The sequence below is a fragment of the Notolepis coatsorum genome (assembly GCF_963971535.1).
Source record: "Notolepis coatsorum genome assembly, chromosome: 13".
Lineage (NCBI taxonomy): Eukaryota > Metazoa > Chordata > Actinopteri > Aulopiformes > Paralepididae > Notolepis > Notolepis coatsorum.
Genome location: NC_140177.1, coordinates 101,844,392 through 101,871,418, shown reverse-complemented (window position 1 = coordinate 101,871,418; position 27,027 = coordinate 101,844,392). Strand labels below are relative to the sequence as shown.

The following is a 27,027-nucleotide window of genomic DNA, read 5'->3' as shown; positions in this document are numbered from 1 at the left end:
CTAGAAGCATTACCAAAAATTACAATGCAACATGTATAGACTATGGCTAGTTTGAATATAATGATATGGAACACCGGGGGAATAAATAACCAACTTAAACGCAAAAGCGTGCTCACACTGATGAAAAAAGAACATGTGGACATTGCTCTGCTAAGCGAAACACACATTCTAGGGAAAGACATAGGTAAATTAGCGGACAACATATACCATAATATCAGTCACTCCTCTATTGGTACGAGAACTCGGGGTGTAGCAATAGTCGTTAAACGTAAGTTGAATATTGTACTAAAGGGAGTATGGTCTGATGTAGAAGGTCGGATAACTATAGCTAAGATTGAACATAAGAACAGGAAAATAGCGTTGATAGCGGTATACGCCCCAAATTTGTACGAAGAAGATTTCTTCACTACACTAACCAATGCAATGTTAGACATTCCCGATTACTCATTTATAATAGGAGCGGATTTTAATGCCATCTGGAACCCAAGGATAGACAAATCTTACCTCGCCTTTTCCAGCGAACAAAAGAATTCATCGAAGGCATTAAAGGATTGGTCAAAGATTACAGGTGTAAAGGACTTATGGCGGTTACTTAACCCCACGACCCGAAAGTACTCTTGTCGATCTGCGAGACATAAGACACTATCCAGAATAGATTATGTCTTTGCATCACAGAGACTATTTGATAATTATGAAGTGGAAATGATACCCAACGCACTATCAGATCACTGTTATTTACTCCTTAAAGGTACATTTGGTATACTATCCTCCCGAGCCCCAAGATGGCGATTTAACTCGTTGCTGCTTAACAACAAGGAATTCATTACACAACTCAAAGAAGCTCTTATAGTATTCCAACGGGAGAATGCAAACTCGGTGCAAGACCCCAGAATAATATGGATGTCGGTAAAGGGAATGATCAAAGACTTCACGGATAGCTTTTCCTCCAAAATGCGCAAGAATCAAAACACAAAACTGGATGAGCTGGAAACGCTTTACTCAACGTTATTTAATTCTCTGAAATACAACAACTCAACTCGACTAGAAAATCAAGTTAACGTACTAAAAATAGAGATCAATGACATATACAGACAACAATCGGAAATACAAATACGCAGCACAAGACAACAGCAGTACTCCCATGGTTCCAAACCCAGCCACCTATTAGCCATGCGATTAAGAATTAATGCAACATTTGCAGATATAACTACCATTAGAGCACAACAAGTACTTGTAACAGATCCGGTAAAAATAAACGATACATTCAAAGTATTCTACTCCGATTTATATAAATCAGAAATGACCTTCGATCAAAACAAAATGGACACATTTCTTAATCAAATTATTCTCCCTAAACTTTCAGAGGATGACGCTAAACAGTTAGAAATACCGATCACACTAGAGGAACTCAAGATGGCCATAACCGCAATGAAAAGTGGTAAGGCTCCAGGAAGAGACGGTTTCCCATCAGAAATGTACCTTTCTTGTTGGGACATAATTGGCCCCTTATTACTAAATATGATCTTATACTCAGTCAAGGAGGGGAACTTCCATAAAACCGACAATATTGCACTCATAACAGTCCTCCTTAAAAAAGACAAAGACCCCAACGAGTGCGGTAGTTATAGACCTGTAAGCCTCCTCGGAACAGATATCAAACTGTACTCTAAGGTATTAGCCATCAGATTACAAAAGCATATGACGTCTTTAGTTCACCCGGACCAAACTGGCTTCATAGGAGGCCGCCTGATCACTGAGAACATAAGACGTATACTGCACGTACTTGATGCCGACAAAGAGGATACCATACCTAAGGCGATACTGTCCCTGGATGCTATGAAGGCCTTTGACAGGCTGGAATGGTCGTATCTGTGGGCAGTGCTAGAAAGGATGGGGTTAGGAAAAGGATTCATCGATATGATTAAAGTATTATACAAAGACCCATCGGCCATGATTATAACAGGCACAATCATATCTGAAATATTTCCGGTATCACGCTCTGCCAGACAGGGTTGTCCTCTTAGTCCCGGTCTGTTCAATCTATCATTAGAGCCGTTAGCACAATATATAAGACAATCCCAATCCATAGAACCTATCGTAATCAAGGGCACACAACAAAAAATTTGTTTATATGCGGACGATGTAATATTGTTCATGAAAAACCCCAACACCACATTGCCTCATCTGCTCAAGTTGATTGAGGACTTTGGTGATTTATCGGGATTTAAGATAAATTGGCCGAAGTCGGCTTTCCTTCCACTTAACACCCCTGCAAAAAAAGATACAACCCTCCCAGGACAGATACCGATGGTAAAACATTTCAGATGCTTGGGAGTGGAAATATTCCCTACCATAAGACAAACGGTGAAGCACAACTACACAAAAATCCAAAACAAAATCAAAGACGACCTTGATAGATGGGCAAAACTTAAGAACACAGTACAAGCACGGATATCAATAGTTAAGATGGATGTACTACCTAAAATCAACTTCTTCTGTTCAATGCTACCGTTACCCCCTCCAGAGGGTTACTGGAAAAGATTACACTCCTCCACATACAAATTTATTTGGAATAACAAACCACCACGTATAAAAAGATCCACCGCACAGAGAAATAAAGCAGATGGTGGCATGGCATTTCCAGATTTTTTCCTATATTTTAAGGCGTACTCATTAAGTCCATTGACAACATGGTTTGACTCCCAAGCATTAGCATCTTGGAGGAAAATAGAAGAAAACATAGTAGCCCCACATAGACTGAAGGACATAGCATACACTAAACTACCAATCAAGCACTGTGAACGAAAATGTGGCCCCATAATTACTCATGCGATCCGGATATGGCGTGAATCACAAAAAAAAAATCCTAACCCACAAGAATGGCACAACCATACTCCCTTATTCAATAACAATGCTCTCTTAATTGGAAAACGACCTATAAGATTCCCTATATGGGAAAAGCAAGGCATACACTCATTAGGGGATATTTTTAACAAACAGGGTTTTTGTAGTGATAAAGAAATACGCAAAAAATGTAATCTCACCAAGTCCACATGGCTTTTTCACAAACAGTTAGAGCTATGTTTGAAGTCTCACGGTGTTCCATTAGACAGACCAATTGAACACCACAGATACCACAAATTCTTCTACTCAAGAGAGACATCGAGAGGTTTTGTTTCAGAATTTTATCATCAATTACTAACGTCCTCGTATGAAACCCTCCAACTTGACTCTGTCTGGAGGAGGGATATACCAGACCTGGAAAATGACTTTGATTGGCAAGGAGCCTGGGCAAATGTCCGACTTACATCAAGGAACCCGGATCATCAACAAATCAATCTTAACTATATTCACAGGACATACTTGACTCCTATAAGACTGTGCCGAATGGGGCTCAAACAAGATTCCAAATGCACCCAATGTACAAATGGGGACGAAGGGACATTTATGCACATGTATTGGGACTGCTCACCAGTTAAGGCATTCTGGAAAGATGTGACCCAACAAATATCAAAACTCGTATCTTGGAATATACCTGTACACCCCTCGGTATTGCTGTTGAATGATGTTTTTGAGTTTGCAGTGAATCCACAGCTAAAGAGATTGGTTTTATCGGGTATCACAGTAGCCAAAAAGCTGATCGCATCACGCTGGTTTCAACCGGAAAAAATGTGCCGTAAAGTTTGGTTTCTTACATATCTCGATGTAATTTACCATGAAATATCTACAGCAAGAATTCTGGGTCTCAATGAATCCAAAATGTCAATGTGGTTAGAAGTGGTGGAGAGAATAAAAGCTAGCTTATAATGGTAGTGTCTGGTTAGGTGCGAGGGATAGTGGAGGTACTTCTCAAGGTGGGGTCCGGGAGGGGGGGGTTCGAGCTGAGCATATGTATGTAGGGTTTTTTTTTTTAGATAACAGGTATTATGGGTATATCTTATATAAAACAACTAACCAAAATGTGATCTCATTGGATGTGCCCTGACAATTAATGCTTGTATATCTTATCGTGTGTTGTCATGTTTGTTTATATGTTTGTTTTAAAAAAGAATAAAAAAATAAAATACAAAAAAAAAGATCAATTACATTTCTGACTGATGACCAGCAGAGAGCATTATGACGAGTGTCATATGTGCATTCTATGATCCTTGCTGCTTTGTGCAATGTTGCAACTTGTTGATTTCACCCCTCACAGTACCTCCCCAAAATAATACAATAATTCAATTGACACCCTATCAATGCTTGGAATATATTTTACACTTGTTTAGGCATTCAATGCAATTCCAGTTATTTTTCTTACACAAATTAAATAGGAAAGATGTGAAAGACAAACTCTCATCCAGCTGTATCTACCAGTAGTTTGTTTCCCTTCACCTGTTCTATCATTACTGCCACTGCACTGAGTTGTAAGAGGGGCTCAGTTTGCCTTTGCCTACTGGAACCAATTACAGTTACTTCGGTTTTTCTTCACGCCAATTCAGATGCACCCCCTCTCTGACTCTCTGGAGATCCCCTTTTAATGGCTCCTCTATTTCGCCTCTAGTGTGATAAAGTATACGCTGTTATAGTGTCTGCAAATATAGGGAATTGGCCAATGCATAGGAAATATCCTTAATACATAATACAAAAAGCAAAAGACAGCTGCCCTGAGGCACTTCACGTTGTATCTGAAAGGGTGGGGAGGGAATGCACCGTTAATGTCAACACAAAAAAAATAAAGTTATTATTATCTGACAGTCATCTGTGTCTTTTGCTGTGTCAGTTTTACTCATTCTTTGTTGCATAATCTCTTATTTGATTCTGTGTGTGTGTGTGTGTGTGTGTGTGTGTGTGTGTGTGTGTGTGTGTGTGTGTGTGTGTGTGTGTGTGTGTGTGTGTGTGTGTGTGTGTGTGTGTGTGTGTGTGTGTGTGTGTGTGTGTGTGTGTGTGTGTGTGTGTGTGTGTGTGTGATGTCTGCTTTGTCAATCATATCATTCGTACGTCCTACCGATATGGCTCAATGTGATAAACACAGCTCATTGGCCATAGTTGTAATTCAGTGATAATTATGTTATTTGATTACACTTTTGCCTGTTGTTCAGCTACCAAGATGTCTACATTGGAGATGACATGTTTGACAGTGAAATAATTTGGATGATTTTCAACCAGAATCCAATCCCTCTGTTGTGAGGAGGACATATCTGATGTAAATCTTACCAACATGTTCCAACTCTGCTCGATGATGTCACCCGGAGGAGAGCAGATCTCTAGTGAACTGCAGAGACAGAGGAAAGCAGACCTCTAGTCACTGCAGAGACAGAGGAGAGCAGACCTCTTGTCAACTGCAGAGAGAGAGGAGAGCAGACCCCTAGTGAACTGCAGAGAGAGAGGAGAGCAGACCTCTAGTGAACTGCAGAGAGAGAGGAGAGCAGACCTCTAGTGAACTGCAGAGAGAGAGGAGAGCAGACCTCTAGTGTTCAAGTTCAAGTTTCTTTATTAGTTGTCATACAGAAGTACAGAATACTTTTATACAAAATGCTTCTTTCTGTTACGCTCCAGAGACTGTGCTAGACAAAAATAGATAAGTATAAAATAAAATAAGTATAGCAAGTATAAAATAGAAGTCACGTACGTAGACACAAGTGTTCAGTATGTACATATGTACAATGTTCAATGCAGAGTAGAAGTAACTGAGTTACCATACAATATACTATACAATATACTAATATACAATATACTATACAGTGCAAAGCCGAAATGGGATGAGGTACAATTTAGGTACAATTTATAGTAAGATGTAATGAGGTATGGGTTGTAGTGCAAATTCTTTACCAATAAATATAAAGTGTGTTAAGGTGTTCTAAATTGTTTAAAGTGAGTGTGTGCGTGTGGATGTGTGTGCTGTGAGTGCATTTGATCGTTGTTACATAGTGTTATTGTTCGTTGAACATCCTGATGGCCTGGGGATAGAAGCTTCTTTTGAGTCTTTCTGTGCTTGCCATGAGACTCCGGTATCGCTTGCCTGACTGCAGCAGTTCAAAGAGGCAGTTGTTTGGGTGGCTGGAGTCTTTGATAATTCTCTTAGCCTTACCCATGCACCGCTTGTGAACTGCAGAGAGAGAGGAGAGCAGATCTCTAGTGAACTGCAGAGACAGAGGAGAGCAGACCTCTAGTGAACTGCAGAGAGAGAGGAGATCAGACCTCTAGTGAACTGCAGAGAGAGAGGAGAGCAGACCTCTAGTGAACTGCAGAGAGAGAGGAGAGCAGACCTCTCGTGAACTGCAGAGACAGAGGAGAGCAGATCTCTAGTGAACTGCAGAGACAGAGGAGAGCAGACCTCTAGTGAACTGCAGAGAGAGAGGAGAGCAGACCTCTAGTGAACTGCAGAGAGAGAGGAGAGCAGACCTCTAGTGAACTGCAGAGAGAGAGGAGAGCAGACCTCTAGTGAACTGCAGAGACAGAGGAGAGCAGACCTCTCGTGAACTGCAGAGACAGAGGAGAGCAGATCTCTAGTGAACTTCAAAGTTACAGGTTGAAAAAACCCTCAGCTCGGAACTAGGCAAAATCTGCATATGGCTCGCTGATAACAAACTATCATTACACATGGGCAAAACAGAATCCATTCTCTTCGGTTCAAATAACAAACTCAGCAAGACCGACGGCTTCTCAGGTACAGTGGGTGACAATATTGTCACAAGGAAAGATGAAATTACCTACCTGGGTTCCATCCTAGAGGCTAATCTCTCCTGTGACAAAATGGCATCCAATGTAATAAAAAAAGTCAACCAACGAACTCGATTCTTGTACCGGATCTCCTCTCTGGTAAACAAGAATACCCTGAAGACTCAGGCAGGAGCACTCATTCAAGGGTACTACGACTATGCTTGCACCTCATGGTACCAAAGCACCTCAAAGGCGCTAAAAACAAAATTACAAACATCTCAAAACAAACTGGTCAGACTACTGCTTGACCTTACTCCTAGAACCCACCTCACCCCTGCCCACTTTGACAACCTAGGATGGCTTAGAGTAGACGACAGAGTACAGCAACTTGCAATGGGCCTGGTCTACAAGATACACTACACGACCAAGGTACCCATGTACATGTCAAAATACTTCCCAAAGGTCAGTGAATACCACAATCACAACACCAGAGGGAGCTCCACAAATCATGTTAAACCCAGATTTGGCTCAAACAAGGGACTAAACACGTTTCGCAATTATGCCACATCAATGTGGAACGCCCTACCCAAAGCTGTAAAGGAATGTGAATCACTACCCACTTTCAAAACCACTCTCAAGGGACACCTATGGGAGACTGCAATTCGAAACTGGCCCCTGTAAATGTCCTAACCCAACCCCCTCCAATGTACAGTAATTTACCTAGTATGGTTTTGTCAATATTCCAATGTACAGTTTTTCTTGTTTGTACAGTGTCTCCCCCCCCCCTAATGTACAGTTTTGCTTGTTTGTACAGTGTCCCCCCCCCCCCCCCCCAACCCCCTCCAATGTAAATTACCCAGTATGGTTGTCAATATCCCAATGTACCCAACCCTCCCCACACAACCCCACCCAACCTCCTCCAATGTACAGTTTTTACGTCAAATGTATATACTCCCTTTTCTTGACTCTTTTTGTATCACAAACAGTACTGTATTTGCAAATCTGGTATGTCATAAATGTATAGATGTAGCAGTACTGTCTATCTGTATGTCATGTACGTCATATATGTCCTGATGAATTGAAAATGGGGGACCCTGATGTAAACAAGACGAAAGTCTTTCTCTGGTCTGCATCCCCTTAACAATTGTGTGTATTGAGCTGTACTGTATTGTACCCATTCTGCAATCTGTTAATAAAGTTTTCAATCAATCAATCAACTGCAGAGACAGAGGAGAGCAGACCTCTAGTGAATGCAGAGACAGAGGAGAGCAGACCTCTCGTGAACTGCAGACAGAGGAGAGCAGATCTCTAGTGAACTGCAGAGATAGAGGTGAGCAGACCTCTCGTGAACTGTTTGTGCTTAATGTTTGTGTGTGTATATGTGTTTTTGTTTCTCCTAGGTGTGTACCTAACCACTGTGAGCACGGCGGTCGTTGTTCTCAGACCTGGGACACTTTCAGCTGCAACTGTACTGGAACTGGATACACTGGAGCTACCTGCCATACCTGTAAGTACACACTTCTGATGTATATGTACCTGTAAGTACACACTCCAGATGTATACAGTATGTACCTGTAAGTACACACTCCTGCCATACCTGTAAGTACACACTTCTGATGTATATGTACCTGCAAGTACACACTTCTGATGTAACTGTACCTGTAAATACACACACCTGATGTATATGTACCTGTAAATACACACACCTGATGTATTTGTACCTGTAAATACACACACATATATTTAATATATTTACCTTGGCTTGAAGCCAAGTTTTAATCTTATCCATATCTGCATGAACGTGGGCACACACTTGATCTGGTTTTATCATATGGTTTACCTGTTTTTAATCTAGAGATATGTGGATAATTTTTCTCTGATCATATGCCTGTCCTGTTTGACGCTGCACTTGTCGGGAACACAGTCAAACCTGGCGCTTCTGCTCGCTGTTGCCGGATTATTAACCCATTCACTGCTGAGCGTTTCTCTGCTGTTTTCTATTCAAATGATGTCACTCCATTTTGTGATGATGCTGAGACCCTTAGCTTGTGGTTTACTGACGCCTGTCAAACTACTATGGACACTGTTGCCCCTTTTAAGACCAGACAGCCAAGGGTTAAATCAGAGCCCTGGATGAATGACTTGACCCGTTCTGCGAAGCGCGAGTGCCGTAGAGCCGAGCGCAAATGGAAGAAGGACAAACTGCATCTATCTCTTAGTCTTCAGACACTAAGAGACTGCTGGCATCACTTCCAGAATATTGTACGGGAGGCTAGGACAACATATTTTGCTGACATTATCATGTCAAACTGCCATAAGCCCTGTGTCTTGTTTAAGACCATCAATGATGTACTGAATGCACCACTGACTACCTGTGTGGAGGCCTCTCGTGCTGCCTGTGAAGGTTTCCTTAATTTCTTTATTGATAAGGTTTCCTCCATTAGGGCTTTTATTTCACCTCCTGCTCATGACCCCTCCGTTTTTTCCCCCAGCCCCGCTGTATTTAACACATTTGTGCCCATGACGCTGTCTTCCTTACAGGAGGTCATTGGCAAAATGAAGCCATCGGGCTCCCTAGACGATGCTGTTCCACCTCGACTCTTTAAGGAAGTCTTCCCAGCTGTTGGGCCTACTGTACTTAACATTATAAATAGCAGCCTGTCCTCTGGTGTGGCCCCGGCACTTTTTAAACATGCGGTTGTGCAGCCCCTGATCAAGAAGCATGGGCTTGATCCTGCAGCCATGTCAAACTTTAAGCCGATCTCCAAACTGCCATTTTTATCAAAGATCCCTCGAGAAAATTGTCTATACTCAGCTAATGAATTTTTTAAACGAGCACAATATTCTCGAGGTTTTCCAATCTGTATTTAAATCCCTGCACAGCACTGAGTCGGCACTTTTAAGAGTTTTTAATGACATCTTTTTAGCTACTGATTCCAGTGACTGTGTTGTCCTGGTCCTTTTAGACCTGTCGGACGCATTTGACACGGTGGACCATGAGATTTTAATTGCCCGCCTTGAACAGTGGGTGGGCATCAGAGGCATAGCCCTTAAATGGTTCAAGTCCTACCTGGCAGATCGATCTTTTTGTGTCAGGCTCGAGGACTCTGTGTCCTCTACTGCCCCCCTATTGTATGGTGTACCTCAGGGCTCGATACTTGGCGCCGTCCTGTTCTCTATTTATTTATTGCCCCTTGGTTCCATCCTCAGAAAGCACAGCATTCCTTTTCACTGCTACGCTGATGACAGCCAGATTTATATGCCACTAAAAAAGTCTGGCTCCTTTTCCATAGAGCCGCTGACCAAATATCTCGATGACATTAAATCCTGGATGGCAGGGACGTGCACAGGACTTTAGAAAGGCAGGTGCCCTAGATGATAAAAGGGCATGAATTGTTAAATGCGAGCGCGCGTAGCGCGCGAGCCCGATTTTTGGGGTTAATACAAGTCTATGGTACATTCAGTTTCACCGATAGATGTCACCAAAACTACATCCCTTTAATAACACAATATGCGCTCCAGACCAACAGCTGCGAGAGAGAGAGAGAGAGAGAGAGAGAGAGAGAGAGAGAGAGAGAGAGAGAGAGAGAGAGAGAGAGAGAGAGAGAGAGAGAGAGAGAGAGAGAGAGACCGACCGACCGAGACCGCATTAACTACCTTGTTTAGTTGAAACGTGGTCAGGAGGGCTTGATGAAGTATTATGTCCACTGTCCCACAGTCACACACTGTTGTCTTGATGTATATCCACTGTCCTCCAGACTGCATCCAGCCAAATAGCTTATTGTTAGCACTTAGCACTGTAGCTTTGTTGTTGTCAAACTTGTCACCACACAGTCCTGACATTCTCGAAGTCAAAAACTAATAGTGCTTGCCGATTGATTGGTGCTAAGAACAGCAGGGCGGGTGCAAGCCGTGTGACGTAATTGGCAGACTCGACTGTCAATCAAAATTATTCTGAGAGAGAGAGAGAGGAGAGGAGAGGAGAGGAGAGGAGAGAGAGAGAGAGAGAGAGAGAGAGAGAGAGAGAGAGAGAGAGAGAGAGAGAGAGAGAGAGAGAGAGAGAGAGAGAGAGAGAGAGAGAGAGAGAGAGAGAGAGAGAGAGAGAGAGAGAGAGAGAGAGAGAGAGAGAGAGAGAGAGAGAGAGCTGCGTGATTTTCCAGGCAGCAGCAGACAGGGAGGGGCTGGGGAGGGGTGATTTGGCGACGTGTTTTTGGAAGGACCTATTATTTACAAGAGGGGTGGCATTTCTCTTTCTTTACCTAATATTTAGATTCTATCGTGACATCTTTCATTTGGAAGGGCAGGGCAGTATATCTATATGTGCAACAGTTAAAAAAAAAAAAAAAAAAAAAAAGAGGGTGGCATAAAAAGGGCACTTTCTAATGAAAAATGAAAAAGGCAGGTGCCCGGGCACCCCTTCACCCCTATGTATGCACGTGCCTGCTGGATGGCATTGAATTTTTTTTATTTTAATGATAAAAAGACGGAGGTCGTGGTTTTTGGTGGCCTCTCTGTGACCTCACTGCTAGACCTGGGTTCGCTGGCACAATAGTCAAACCAATAGTAAAGAACTTAGGTGTAAAAATCGACCCAGACCTTAAATTTGACAGCCAGATCAAGGCCGTGGTCAAATCAAGCTTTTTTCAGTTGAGGCAGCTGGCCAAAATTAAGCCCATCCTACAGGCGCAGCATTTTGAAGCAGTAATCCATGCATTTGTGACTACTAGGCTGGATTACTGCAATGCACTTTATATAGGGGTGAGTGGAGCCTCTGTGGCTCGCCTTCAAATGGTGCAGAACGCCGCTGCGCGTCTTTTAACTGGCACTCGTAAATATGACCACATCTCACAGATAAAATAATTTTATTTGCTTTTAAAGCTCTTCATGACCTTGCCCACCCCACCCTACCTCTCTGAGCTGTTGCAGTTCTATACACCTTCTCGCTCTCTCAGGTCAGCTGACCAGCTGCTCCTAGTAGTGCCTACAACTAGGCGTAAGCTCAGGGGGGACTGTGCCTTCTCCGTTGTCGCCCCCAAAATGTGGAACGAGCTGCCGCTACAGATTAGGCAGGCCTCATCACTGCCCCGTTTCAAGGGCCTCCTTAAGACCCACCTTTTCTCTCTGGCTTTCGACACCATGTAGCTTGTTTTTTTCTCTTTTTGGTACTCTTGTTTTTATAAAATGTTTTTTAATATGCTCCCTCTATACAGCACGTTGTGCCCCTGTGGCTGTTAAAGCGCTTTATAAATAAAGTTGGATTGGATTGGATTGGATTGAAGCAATAATTCGTATTATGCATATTATGTGACCAGGCACACACTTTTTTTTTACATGATATGAAAGTACAGGTTCAAGCCATCACTTGTACAAATCGGGCAGATACTTTTGACAGAGTCAGCTATGGGGCGACAATAATATGTTCATGAGACATGGTTTCTTCACTTAGCCATTAAACGGCGTGGTTTATTATCACGTTGCACCCAACAGTACATGAGAGTCCTTCTCTTGTGAGAGCGACGGAGGAAGAGACAGAGGGGGAGTCAACATCTCCTTTTATACCTCTTACCTGGCGGCAGCATTACCAGCTCTGCCTATAGCGCCCTCTTGTGGAAACAGTTAGACAGTTACATGCAATCGTACACATCACATAACTTTAACACTTCCACTTACGGTTGTCTTATATACTGTACAGCTTTTCCAAAAACATCTTTCAAAGAAAATAATACAGTTCAGAGCATCAAAAAGAATATGGCAGTCAATACTACATAACAGTCAATATTTACACACCAAACACGACCTCTGCAAATCTTCTCAATTTCAGTTGATAGCATCTGCAACCATGTCGTCTGTTGGACAATAAATCAGTGTCATTCTTTCTTCCCTGATGACAGATCTGATTAAATTATATTTTATATCCACATGTTTACACCTCTGTCGGCACACAGGGTTTCTCGCAATTGCAATGGTTCCCTGGTTGTCTTCATAAACAACCGTTTTCTTATATACATAGGTGTAACTGAGGGGTTACAAAACCCTGACTGTATTAAAGATTGTGATAGATTATGTACTTTAATTACTGGCCAGACAGTACATCAAATATAGATGGTGAACACCCACAAGAACACGGCATTGACACAGAAATACTATTGGAGGGTAATTTATTATTATTAGGCAACGTTAGGTTACAGAATGAGAATTAGGGTCACGCTTGTATGGCGAAGAATATACGTAAAGTCACTCAAGAGCATAAGTCACTAAGAATAGCAGGAATCCTACGATGGGTCTAAGCTGACGCCACCTGTTGTATAGTAGCAATTATATAGGGCAACACCGGTACCGACTGGAGACAATGGGTTCCCTCCGGGGTGTAAGGCCTGGAGGGTAGAGGAATGTTCGGGTACTCCGTCTGATTCAACGAGGAATAAAGAGACTCCACGTACAGGAGTCGGTTCTTGTAAACTCCCTTGATCAGCAGCAAAAGCAATAATTGTAATCCAAAATGCCCGACAGCATTGATGACAGCTAGCCAGCCCCGTCCACGAGGCAGGCCCGAGTTGTAATCCTCACGAGGTTGAATCCCAAACGATAGTGGAAATCAACGATACTCTTCTCCGGTGGTCACGTCCCAAATCAATATAATCCAACCAGGAATGGTTCTGCAATCGCCGACGCCGATTCTCCTGTGTACATGTCCAACGGTTCTCCGCCTAGGACTCCTCGGGTGTGGGCGACGTATTTAGGCCACACAGCCTGGTTAAGTGCACTAGCTAAAGACACGACGAACCGATGGGTAATGCTACACACGGAAGAACTGTGGCCGCACGATATACAATAAATGATCGACTATTTACTTCACATTAGATTAAGTCGAACTCAACGTTACTTCATTAAACTCTGACACTTTTACCATTCTATTCGCACGCGGTTCTCAATGCTCTGTTTAGACGCAAGGTTGCTCACTTCACTGTATCACCGAACTTGATGAAACAGCTACTTAGACGAACTGATGAACTACTGCTGTTTACACCTGCGCCAATATATATACTTAAGTGAATATCTAGTCCCAACCTCAGTCCTTGTCTCGTATTACTACGCTGACTCCGGGCATGTTCTGACATGCCTGCAGTTGTCTTTGAACTTGCCGTTGGGGGCTTGCACGCTGGCGCCTGGGGGCGCTGTCCAATAGGAGAGCGAATATTACTCTGGTCTGAACGCAGGTAAAGGGATATTCCGTGTATATATATAAATAATATACAAAGTATATCAAACGATAAATATATATTCTCAGTTTAATCTGGCCCTTCACAACAGCCGCCTCCTAATTAGTCCGCACCTAATTAGTTAAAGGAAGACAGATTAATAGTCCAGTCAACTGCTCAATGTCTGTTGTGGGGAGTAGGGCAATCTACAAAGTCAGTGGGTCATGATCGTCATCAGGGGAGTCAGGGAGCCTCGGCAATTCTATCAGCCTCGCCACGGGTCGGGTGTAACGGTGAGGCAGGTCGGCCATCCTGGGTATACTGGGCTGTGCTCGCCACTGGCTACAGTCTGGTCGAGTCCGCTGGAAGCGACGTACTGCTTCTCTTCCGTTCAGTATCCAATAGCGACGTCGGATCTCAGCGAAGACTCTCTCTGCCCCAGCGTGGTGCACATCCTCGTCGTATTTCTTTATGATGAGCTCAGTGACATTGTGTCGGCTGTTGAGGACTATAGGAAACTTGACGTCATCCGTTAAGTCCGGGGCCCGTCTCAGACGACCACCCACCCTGATGAGGCCATGGGTGTCGCGCTCGGGGGCCAAGTGGAGCAGTCTGCTGTCTGACGGGATTGGCTTTGTTCCCTGCAGGCAGTCTAGCTCGTCGGGGAACGAGTCTCTTTGGGCTCGCTGTAGCAGAAGGAGTTCTGCCTCTTCGTAGTTAGCTGCGTTAATGTCGGTAGTGGGGGGAACCTCAGGGTGGTGCCACAGGAATGTCTTTAGCTGCGCACTCTCGAAGGTGAGGCAGTCGTCTATGTTAGGGTCAGTGGGGACTGGGGTGTGCGTCAACCCACAGAACATAGATTTCTTGATCTCTGCCTCCTCTTGACTAGCCTCCCGAGAGGTGGGGGTAGGCCACTCTTCCTCCGGGAGCCCGAGGAACTCAGGACCGTCACTGTAGATATTGTGACGTGTGAGGTCATCTAGGGACATCCCCCGTGTGATGACATCAGCTGGGTTCTGTTTCGTGTCCACGTACCTCCAGCACGCTGATCCTACTAGGTCTTGGATCTCTGTGATTCTGACTCCCACGAAGACCTTGTATCTACAAGAATCGGACTGGATCCATGTGAGTACGGTCATGGAGTCTGACCACAAGATTGTTCTTTGCACCGGGATGGTGAGTTCACGTTGGATTAACGTGGCGAGTTGCGCGCCTACCAGAGCTGCGCAGAGCTCTAGACGCGGGATCGATTGTTGCTTGCGGGGGGCTATCCTTGAGCGAGCCAGGATGAAGGCTGTGTGTTTTTCTCCTCCCTCCTCTCGGGCCGGCAAGTAAGCCACCGAACCGTAGGCCACTTCTGAGGCGTCGCTGAAGACGTGCAGGTCCATCTGGCACGTCTCTGTGATGATTAAGGATGTTATGATTACTTTGCACCACTAGGTGTCAGTATGATAGGCTCTGATAAGTAGAACATCCAGGAAGTAAGAACGACCATCTGAAGATAACATGTAACTTGTGCTGTGGTAGTAAAATAAAGTACTGGTGTTCATGAGCAAGGACTCATCTCATAATTGAACCACTGAACAAAACATGGTACCAGGAGTAAAAACTACATTGTGACAGGTGGCATGGATTCCTTAAAGCCACCGGAGAGTTTGAAACTAACTGGAAATGTCGACAGCAACTGGCGTACCTTCAAACAGCAGTTCCAGCTATACCTTGAGGCCTTGGGACTGGAAAACATGTTGGATTCCAGGAAGGTAGCATTGCTTCTAACAATAGCAGGCCCACAAGCCATAGAAGTGTACAATACATTTGTGTATGAAGAGGAAGCGGATAACATAAATTTGGATAAAGTGTTTGAGAAATTTGATGCTCATTGCTCTCCAAAAAAGAATGAAACATATGAGAGATATGTGTTTCGTTGTCGGATGCAACAACAAGGGGAACCTTTTGATGTTTTTCTGACTGACCTGAAGCTTAAAGCACATTCATGCAACTTTTCAACACTGAGGGATTCCTTGACCAGAGACCAGATTGTTTTTGGAGTGGAGGATAAAAAGGTCAGAGAAAGGCTACTAAGGGAAACAGAGCTGACACTAGAAGGGGCCATCAAGATATGCCATGCGAGTGAGCTGTCCCATATGCATGTGAGGACATTCGGTGAGATGGCAGCAGGCACAGAAAATGTGGGTTATGGTGCAGATGTGGGGGCCATTTCAAGCACAGGAAAAAGACACACAAAGACACGGCCTGCACAGCGGACGGACGACAGAGTGTTCAGCTGCAAGAGCTGTGGCTCGCAGCACAAGCCAAGGCAGTGTCCAGCCTTTGGTAAGAAATGCTTTAATTGCCAGGGGAGCAACCACTTTGCTACACAGTGCTTCGCAAAAGGAAAAGAGAGGGGGACAGGAAGATGTGTAAACAGAGTGGAGGACACTGATCTGAGTGACTCAGAGAATGAGAAATTTTTTGTTGCCACAGTGAACAGTGAAGTGAATGCTATTGGAGAAGATAAATGGATGGCACCACTGTGGATAAACAGGACTCTAGTCACAATGAAATTGGACACTGGAGCAAAAGCCAACTTGATCAGCATGTCTGACATCAAAGAAATGAAAGATAAGCCAAATATAAGAAAGAAAACACTTGCACTGAAAGACTACAATGGACAGAGGATTGACTGTCTAGGCACATGCACGCTGAATGTAACAGTGAAAGAAAAAGTGCATCACCTATTCTTTTCTGTTGTTGCTGAAGGACTTGATTCACTGCTGGGTGATAAAGCCTGTGAAGACCTGGAGCTGGTGAAAAGAGTGTATCGCATCAACACAACTGTGAGTACACCAAGTGACTCTGTTGACTCAATAGTACAGAACTTTGCAGATGTCTTCAAGGGTTTTGGTGTATTGCCATTCACATATAAAATCCAGCTGAAAGCAAATGCACAGCCAGTGGTGCATGCTGCACGAAGAGTTCCGGCACCACTGAGAGACCGTGTTAAAAAAGAACTGGACATGATGACAGTGCTGGGGGTGATACAGAAGGTAGAGGAACCAACAGAATGGGTCAATTCTATGGTGTGCGTGAAGAGAAAAAATGGTGACCTGAGAATATGTATGGACCCAAAAGATCTGAATGAAAACATAAAGCGGGAACACTACCAAATACCCAAGCGTGAGGAAATCACCAGTGAGATGGCTGGTGCCAGATACTTCACAAAGCTTGACGCAACACAAGGCTTCTGGCAGCTGAAATTGGATGAAAGCAGCACCAAGTACTGCACCTTTAATACACCTTTCGGCAGATATTGCTTCCTCAGACTGCCTTTTGGAATCTGTTCAGCATCTGAAATATTTCACAGAGCAGTGGAACACATCATCGAAGGGCTGGATGGAGTTCGAGCCTATGTTGATGACATCATCGTCTGGGGCTCCACAGTCCAAGAACACAATAAGAGACTGATCAACGTGCTGGAGAGGATACGAAAGTTTGGACTAAAGCTCAACAAGAGCAAATGTCAGTTTGGAGCTCAAGAAATCGTCTTCCTTGGAGACAAGCTCTCTGCACAAGGTGTCCAGGCTGACCAGGAAAAAGTCAATGCCATACACAACATGCCAAGGCCCACAGACAAGACAGGTGTGCTACGCATTATGAGAATGGTCAACTTCATAGGTAAATTCATTCCTAACCTATCTGCAAAGACAGCCTGTATTCGTGAGCTCCTGCATAAAGGGGATGAGTTCAAATGGGCATCCAAACATGAGCATGAGACACTGACAACTGCACCTGTGTTGGCATTCTATGACTCGACGAAGAGGATCAAAGTGTCGACGGATGCCTCCAAGGACGGAATTGGAGGAGTACTCCTACAGGCTGAAGGTGAGCATTGGAAACCAGTGGCCTATGCATCCAGGTCCATGACAGAGACAGAGTGTAGATATGCACAAATCGAAAAAGAATGCCTAGGGTTAGTGTTTGGCCTAGAGAGGTTTCACAGCTACATATATGGCCTACCCTCCTTCACTGTAGAGACAGATCATCGTCCTTTGGTTGCAATCATAAAAACAAACTTAAATGAAATGTCGCCAAGGATTCAGCGCATGATGATGAAAATGCAGAGATACGACTTTGAGCTGATCTACACACCAGGAAAGCACCTGATACTCGCCGATGCGCTCTCACGGGCACCCACAGGGAAAGGTGTGAGCACGACTGAAGAAGATGTTCAAAACCATGTCAACATGGTGGCTGCTGCGCTTCCTGTATCAGACACAAAGTCCAGACAAATAGCTGAAGAAACAGCAAAAGACACAGAGCTGCAATGTATCATTGGAAACATGCAAAATGGATGGCCTGTAGGTTCCTGTCCACTGTTCCACGACATCAGAGGTGAACTGAGTGTTGTTGATGGACTGTTGCTAAGGACAAATAGAATTGTCATTCCACAAGAATTGAGAAGGGACATACTACAGAGGATCCATGAAGGTCATCTCGGTGTCGAGAAATGCAAGAGAAGAGCGAGAAACGCAGTCTTCTGGCCTGGGATCAACAAAGACATTGAGAGACTGATAAGTGGATGTGAAACATGCCAGAGACATAGGAACAAGCAAACCAAAGAGCCTATGATGGTAGCTGATGTCCCAACAGCACCATGGGATAAAGTAGGAATGGATTTGTTTCATCTCAAGGGTAAAGACTATGTAGTGGTCATTGACTATCACTCAAACTTCCCTGAAATGGCATTGCTATCAAATACATCATCAACCTGTGTTATAACACATACAAAATCGATCTTCGCCAGACACGGCATACCAAACACAGTGGTGAGTGACAACGGGCCATGCTTTAAGAGCAGAGAGTGGCAGGAATTTGCAAAACGGTACGGCTTCAAGCATGTGACATCTAGTCCTCTGTATGCACAGTCAAATGGAAAAGCTGAAAAAGGAGTCCACATCCTCAAGCAGCTCCTGAAGAAAGCTGCTGACAGTGACTCAGATCCCTACCTTGCTCTTCTGAGCTACAGAGCATCACCCCTCGCTTGCGGACTGTCACCTGCTGAGCTGCTGATGAATCGAAAGCTGCGTACCACACTGCCGAGTTACTCAAAGAAAAAGAAACATCCAAAGTTGGAACAAAAGCTACAACAACAGAAGATGAAACAGAAGTCATTCTATGACAGAACAGCCAAGCAGCTTCCACCACTATCAGGCAACGATACAGTTAGGATTGAAGATCCTGATGGATGGAAGACAAAAGCCACTGTTCTTCAAGAAGTAGCTCCACGGTCTTTCACTGTGAGAACAAAGGATGGTCATATCTTCAGACGTAACCGTCGCAGTCTTCTGAAAACACAAGGGACTGTTCGAGAGCTCAGTGAAGCCCACACTGAGTCTGAGTCCGTCTCTCCACCTCTGACAGACTATAACCCTGACAACAGTCCAGGTGAACCTGTCTTAAGAAGAAGTGCAAGAGAAATCAGAAAGCCTGAGAGACTGGATTTGCACAAAAAAAAATAAGAAAAAAAGAAAAATGAGGAAAGCAAAAAAAAAGAAAATATAAGAAAAAGAATAGAAAAAGTGTGATGGAAAGATTTTATATATATAGTGTAGTATGTATTAATTATGTTAATATGGTAATTGGTTCAAATGATGTGTTAAAGAAAAAATGGTTAAGATACCTGACACCTGTAATTTAGTTTTTCTACCGTTTACAGAGAAAGGGGGATGTGATGATTAAGGATGTTATGATTACTTTGCACCACTAGGTGTCAGTATGATAGGCTCTGATAAGTAGAACATCCAGGAAGTAAGAACGACCATCTGAAGATAACATGTAACTTGTGCTGTGGTAGTAAAATAAAGTACTGGTGTTCATGAGCAAGGACTCATCTCATAATTGAACCACTGAACAAAACAGTCTCCAGCCGCACTGTGGGTGGGAAGTAGCTTCGGCGTATGTTCACATTTTGGAGCGAGTTGAGTTCTCTCTCCCACTCTCTCCAGGTGGAAGCTAGGTGGTCGGGTATGGGGTCGTCCCAGCCCTGTTCCTTGTCCCACAGCTCTCGTACAATCATTTTCGCCCGGGTGGTGTAAGGTAGGATACACCCCAGCGGGTCGTATTGCCTTGCGAGTGTTCTGTATACGCTCCGTCTGGTGGTCGGTAGAGGGGTCGACCTTCCCTGCTCCGTGGTCAGGGGTGTGTATTTGTAATGGAGCGAGTCTGTTTTGAAGCGCCAGACTAGGCCCAATGTCATTTCCTGTGCTTCACCTGGGATGGTCGCCATCCAGGTCTCGCTGCTTGCTGCCTTTGTCTCTGGGGAGAGGCTGCGAAGTACTTGAGGGTCACTGCTGGCCCACTGCCGGAGATCAAAGCCGCCTTTGATCAGTGAGGCGCGGAGCTTGAGTAGGAGGGCTTCGGCTTCTTCTGGCGTCGAGACGCTTTGCAGACAGTTGTCCACATAGAAACTCCTCTCTACACTTTGTCTGACCTCCTCGTCAGCTGCAGGGTCTTCTGTCACATGTTTTTGCAGTGCGAACGTAGCACAGCATGGGCTGCATGTGGTTCCGAAGGGGAGGACCTCCCATTGGTAGATGGATGGTTGCTCATCTTTGATCCTCTCTCTCCATAGGAACCGCAGCAAGGGCTTGTCCTCCTCCACTAGTCTCACCTGCAGGAACATCCCTTTGATGTCGCCGCTGATGGCCACCTTGTCTTGGCGGAAACGTAGTAGTACGCCGAGGAGAGAGGGGCCGAGTGTTGGGCCGGGCAAGAGTTCTTTATTCAGATTCTGTAGTCCGATCTGGTAGCTGCAGTTGAATACAATGCGATCCTTGCCGTTGTGGTGGACCTTGTGGTGGGGCACGTACCAAGATTCGATCATCTGGTCGGCCTCTTGAATGTCAATTTTCTTTATGTGTCCCGCTGTGATCAGCTTGTCGATCTCAGCGCGGTACACAGTGGCTTGAGTGGGGTCTTTGGCTAGACGCCGCTCGGTGTTCAGTAGATATCGCTCTGTCGCTTCTTTTGAGGCGTGGAGGGTGGGCATACCCTCTCGCCTCAAGAGTGGAGTTGCGTATCTCATCACTCCATTGACCTCGACTCTCTTTGTCCTCTGCTCGAGGAGGGTTATGGCATAAGTGTCTTCCTTTGAGCAAACAAGTTTCTTTTCATTCTTAAAGGGCATCGCGTCTAATGTCCATAGCCTCTCGACGTGCTGTAAGAGGGTGGTGTCTTCTTCGTTTATCCTCGAGTGGAGGCAGCGAGTGGCTGTCGGTCGGTTGGGAGACCCGGAGAGGGGGCCTTGTAGTGTCCAACCCAGGCGGGTCGCGACCGCTGCTGGACAGCCTCTGGGCCCGATGTGGACCCGGTCCGTTGGGACGATGAGGTGTGCGTGGTCGGATCCTATGAGCAGGGTCGGGGTGGCGTCGTCGATGAGCGGTATAGGTAGTTGACGTAGGTGCACGTATTTTTCCATCAGCTTTGGGATGGGGTAGGTGTACTGTGACAGGCCTATGTCGTGGCTGGTGAAGGCGTTAGTGATGCTATACTGCTTCTCGGGCTGCCCGACCGCTGCTATCGTGAAGGAGACATTTTCACCCTTTATGGTCTTCAGGTCTCTTCTAATGGTACGGATTGTCATTGTTTCTTCGCTCCCCCGCAGACCCAGCCGGGCTGCGGCGGATGCGAGGAGGAGAGTCTTTTCTGACCCATCGTCTAGGACGGCGTAAGTGTCCATGACCTTGTCCTCGTAGCTTAAGATCACTCGGACCACCTTCAAGAGCACTCGGGAGCTCCCGCTCTTCGCAGGGTCTATGTACATGACGTTCACTCTCGAGCTGCTTGGGGGTACGGGTTTCTTCTTGTTGCTGTCGTGTAGGACCTCCAAGTGGGCGCCGTCGCACTTGCTGCATCTTTTCTTTAAGCGGCACTCAGCTGCCATATGGCTGCGCGCGCAGCGGAAGCAGCGGCGGTTGGCTTTGATCCACTGACTCACCTCGTCAGCGGTCAGCTTCTTGAAAGTGTCACATTGAGACAGCCAATGTTCCTTTTCACAGTACTGGCATACAATCTTCCACTTCCCCTTGGTCTGGGGGGTGCTGTGGTTCTTGTGCTGCGGCACTGACTCGGCCTGGTGCATAACGGTCACTGACCGGCGGTTATCGTTGGATCTCCGAGGTCCATCTCTTGGGCTAGATCCACTCCACACGAATGTGTCCAGTCGTAGGCTGCTAACTTCCCTTGCGAGGAAAGCGGCCAGGTCTAGGAGGGATGGCTCGGGGCCGTTGGGATCACAGTGGTCTCTCTGCCGCCGAAAACGCTCTTGGCGGGCTGGAGGGAGCTTCTCCAGTATTCGCTCCACATTAGAATTTGCATACAGTTCATATCTCCCCTTCTCCTTTTGGGACCCCAGCATCCCTACTAGGAATTGTACCTTGATAGAGAGGTCATCCAGTGCTCTATTGTCTTTGGCTGGGGGGAGGCGGTCGATATCCCGTATTTCTTGGATCACGTAATCCCATATGCGTCCATAACGCTGGTCGAGGGCCACCAGAGCCGCGGAGTATGGGGTGCTTGAGTTGGAATATGCCAGCGCTATGTTATGCGCTCTGGGCACCTTGAGATGCTTGAGGAGGATGGCATATTTGTACCACTCGTCGGGGACATCGGACATCATAGTCTCCAGACACATGCGTAATTCCGTGTACTGTGCTCTGTCCTCGCGCGTAAAGTCTGGGAACGTCGGTGTGCCAAGGTACGATGCCATGGATGGCTGGTACATTGGTGAGCGTAGGGGAAGAGGCCTCCTGGGCGAGTCTCCCCGTACGTGTGGTCGTGGGTTAGTACTTGGTGGGTACCAGAGGCCGGGTCCCCAGGTGCTGTTCCTCGGTGCTGACTGTACGTCAAACTCACCCGTGAGTTGGGTCGGGGGTTTGTAGTGCAGTGACTCGGGGCTGAAGTCGGGGCTGTACTGGGCCTCCTGGTCCAGAGTACGTTCTTGCTGGTGGGCTTGACATTCCTCCTCTTCCTCTTCCTCTTCTAGGTCCTGGAGTCTTCTAGTCAGTCTCTCGGCGACGTAGGCCGGTTCTTCCCGTTGGCTGGGTCTCGTATGGACCGGTCGGGAAGGGGGCTCGGAGACGTAGACAGGTTCCTCCTGTTGGCCGGGTCCCGGGTCGCTTTGTCGGGTAGGGGAAGGTGCCCTAGACCCTTGTCGTGATGATCTCCGGGAGCTCCGTGCGGAGAGAGGGAGTGTCACCCTGGCGATCAATTGTTCTATCATCTGCGCCTGCAGCCGGTCGCGCTCTGCTTCGCGCTGGGCATTGGCGCGTTCTCGTTCGATGTTCTCTTCCGTCTGAAGGCGCCTCTCCTCCACTCTTATGCGGTCGTCCTCACTCCTTTGTTGCGCCTGGAGGCGCTCTCGTTCAGTTGCAGAGTGTTCGCGCTCACTAAGGGCTTGCGCTTGGAGTTGCGCGTGAAGGCGCTCTCGTTCCGCTGCAGAGTGTTCGCGCTCGCTTAATTGTTGCGCCTGGAGGCGCTCTCGTTGTTCGCGCTCGCTCATCTGTTGAGCCTGGAGGCGCTCTCGTTCCATGGCAGAGTGTTCGCGCTCACTTAATTGTTGCGCCCGGAGGCGCTCTCGTTCCACGGCAGAGTGTTCGCGCTCACTAAGGGCTTGCGCTTGGAGTTGCGCGTGGAGGCGCTCTCTTTCCGTGGCGGAGTGTTCACGCTCACTAAGCGTCTTTGCTTGAAGCCGGTCGCGTTCACCCTGAAGTCGGTCTCTTTCGGTGGAGGCTGTCAGTGTGGCGATCAAGGCTTGCGCCAGTCTCTGGTCCGCCTCGCTGGGGGATGACACTGACGGAGGTGATCGGGTGCTGACAGGGCTTGTTGGAGATCTGTTCTCCTGGCGCGCTCCGAGGTCTATCTCCTGGGCGCGGTTCTCTTCTCTTGGTTGTGTGTCGGGTTCTATCCCTGGAGCGCTTTCTTTATCCTGGAGCGCTCCGGGGTCTATCCCGGTGACACTGTCTGGAGGTATAGTCATGTCATGTCCCACCTGGTCCCCCCCGTGAGCTGAGTCAGTTTCGTTTGAACCCACTGGGGTCTCTACTGGCAGGGTCGCCAAGTCGATAGGATTGGACATGTTTAGACTATCCGCTTTATCCGTATTTAACGTCTGTTTAGATAAGCTAGGGGGTAGAACGAAAGCGAATTGGAGGTATGGAGGTAGCTGACGTTTGCGCTGCGGGCGTTCTAGCTTAGGGGAGCCGCTTGGGGAGTGTTCACCGCTGGCCATGTTTAATATTAATATTATATTAAATATTACACTGATACCATCCGGCTCGAAGGACCAATTGTAACTGAGGGGTTACAAAACCCTGACTGTATTAAAGATTGTGATAGATTAAACCACTGCTAGTTATGTACTTTAATTACTGGCCAGACAGTACATCAAATATAGATGGTGAACACCCACAAGAACACGGCATTGACACAGAAATACTATTGGAGGGTAATTTATTATTATTAGGCAACGTTAGGTTACAGAATGAGAATTAGGGTCACGCTTGTATGGCGAAGAATATACGTAAAGTCACTCAAGAGCATAAGTCACTAAGAATAGCAGGAATCCTACGATGGGTCTAAGCTGACGCCACCTGTTGTATAGTAGCAATTATATAGGGCAACACCGGTACCGACTGGAGACAATGGGTTCCCTCCGGGGTGTAAGGCCTGGAGGGTAGAGGAATGTTCGGGTACTCCGTCTGATTCAACGAGGAATAAAGAGACTCCAGGTACAGGAGTCGGTTCTTGTAAACTCCCTTGATCAGCAGCAAAAGCAATAATTGTAATCCAAAATGCCCGACAGCATTGATGACAGCTAGCCAGCCCCGTCCACGAGGCAGGCCCGAGTTGTAATCCTCACGAGGTTGAATCCCAAATGATAGTGGAAATCAACGATACTCTTCTCCGGTGGTCACGTCCCAAATCAATATAATCCAACCAGGAATGGTTCTGCAATCGCCGACGCCGATTCTCCTGTGTACATGTCCAACGGTTCTCCGCCTAGGACTCCTCGGGTGTGGGCGACGTATTTAGGCCACACAGCCTGGTTAAGTGCACTAGCTAAAGACACGACGAACCGATGGGTAATGCTACACACGGAAGAACTGTGGCCGCACGATATACAATAAATGATCGACTATTTACTTCACATTAGATTAAGTCGAACTCAACGTTACTTCATTAAACTCTGACACTTTTACCATTCTATTCGCACGTGGTTCTCAATGCTCTGTTTAGACGCAAGGTTGCTCACTTCACTGTATCACCGAACTTGATGAAACAGCTACTTAGACGAACTGATGAACTACTGCTGTTTACACCTGCGCCAATATATATACTTAAGTGAATATCTAGTCCCAACCTCAGTCCTTGTCTCGTATTACTACGCTGACTCCGGGCATGTTCTGACATGCCTGCAGTTGTCTTTGAACTTGCCGTTGGGGGCTTGCGCGCTGGCGCCTGGGGGCGCTGTCCAATAGGAGAGCGAATATTACTCTGGTCTGAACGCAGGTAAAGGGATATTCCGTGTATATATATAAATAATATACAAAGTATATCAAACGATAAATATATATTCTCAGTTTAATCTGGCCCTTCACAACAATAGGTATCCATTCCTTCGAGCAGTTGTTCTAGATAAATACATTCCTGTATTGTCATAGCTAGAGCCATGTATTCGGCTTCACAAGTTGATAGTGCCACTGTGGGCTGCTTCTTTGTTTTCCACGAAACCAGTGAGCTGTCTGTGTTCAAACTCACACAATACCCTGTGGTTCTTCTTCTGTCTGTGGTGTCTGCCGCCCAATCTGCATCACTGTAGGCGTTAAGCCCTAAGCCCTTGCTGCTCTTTCTGAAACAAAGCTGTTTATCTGCTGTACCTTTGAAATAACGAAAAACATGTTTTGCTGTAATCCAGTGCTCCTCTGTGGGGTCAGCAAAATGCTGTGACAATTTACTCACTACAAAACATAGGTCAGGGCGAGTACATGTTGTCAAATAAATGAGGCTACCTACAGCTTCTCTGTACATTTTTTCATCTGTCAATTTCTGAGCATCCTCTTGGTAGTCTAGTTTTTGATCACATGGTGTTTCCCTTGTTCTACATTCTTGCATGTCAAAACGTTTCAGGATCTTTTCCATATATCTCTTCTGGGATATTTTTATACAACTGGCAGACTGTTCGAAGTCCATGCCTAGAAAATGCTTTAACATCCACTTCTGTATTTAAACATAGAATCCACTCCTCCTGTATTTAAACATGGAGTATCCTCCTTCTGGATTTAAACATGTAGCCACCCTCCTTCTGTATTTAAACATGGAGTACCCTCCTTCTGTATTTAAACATCTAGCTACGAACCTGGCTTTGTACTTGTCGTGGCCTTCAATACCCTCCTTGATTGAGTACACCCATTTTCCTCCCACTGTCTGTCTGCCCTCTGGTAACTTGGTTAGAGTAAAGGTGTGGTTGTCCTTGAAGTGGATTCCCAAGCTGTCCTGTTCTGCTCTGATCAGTAACCGGGTTGGCTGGTACTCTGCGTTGTGATTCAATACCTTAAAGCTCTGGGAATCACTTCTGTTCAAACTGAGCGGTGCAGGCAGAAGGAATTTGGAGGAAAGTAGTTTAACAGTTGTTTAATCAAAGTTTAAGAGTGTATACAAATTACAATAAGAAAATGCTATAGTTGTGATCACAAACACTATGCAACAAATCACAGTCCGCCTTAAACACACATCTTCCACATCACAAGCCAATTATCAATTGCACATGTTCACACCCTACACAAGACTAATTTGGCCAATAGCGACCAAATCTATTGAGCTTCATTAATGTACAGAGAATCATGCTTCCCAACACTTTTACCAATCACGACACACCCCCAGCCCCTAAAACTGGGTATTCAATGGGCGGAGAACAAAAATCCATAACTAGCTCATGTTCCTTCACTTTGTTCCCAGTCCATTTTACAGACATATACTACCCCGTCCTGATGTGTCGAGATCACTCCCAGCTTGCCAGGTACCCTAAGAAAAAACACAGAAAGAAAGAAAACAGAAAACAAAACACAAAGAAAACGCTGCCAAACCAATAAATGAAAAAATAAACCAAACTTGTGAGCTTTTTCTTTTT

At 45.7% G+C, this 27,027-nt stretch overlaps 1 protein-coding gene across 1 annotated transcript in view; it reads left to right on the top strand.

The window, feature by feature from the left end:
- Window positions 1-27,027, top strand: part of LOC311239035 (contactin-associated protein-like 2) — a gene marked incomplete at its 3' end in the record, with an annotated part of 309,018 nt that overhangs the window by 160,888 nt on the left and 121,103 nt on the right. The window contains exon 11 of the mRNA XM_084327260.1: window positions 8,043-8,149. Within this exon, the coding sequence (XP_084183386.1) occupies window positions 8,043-8,149 (107 nt within the window). The remainder of the gene's footprint in view (window positions 1-8,042; window positions 8,150-27,027) is intronic.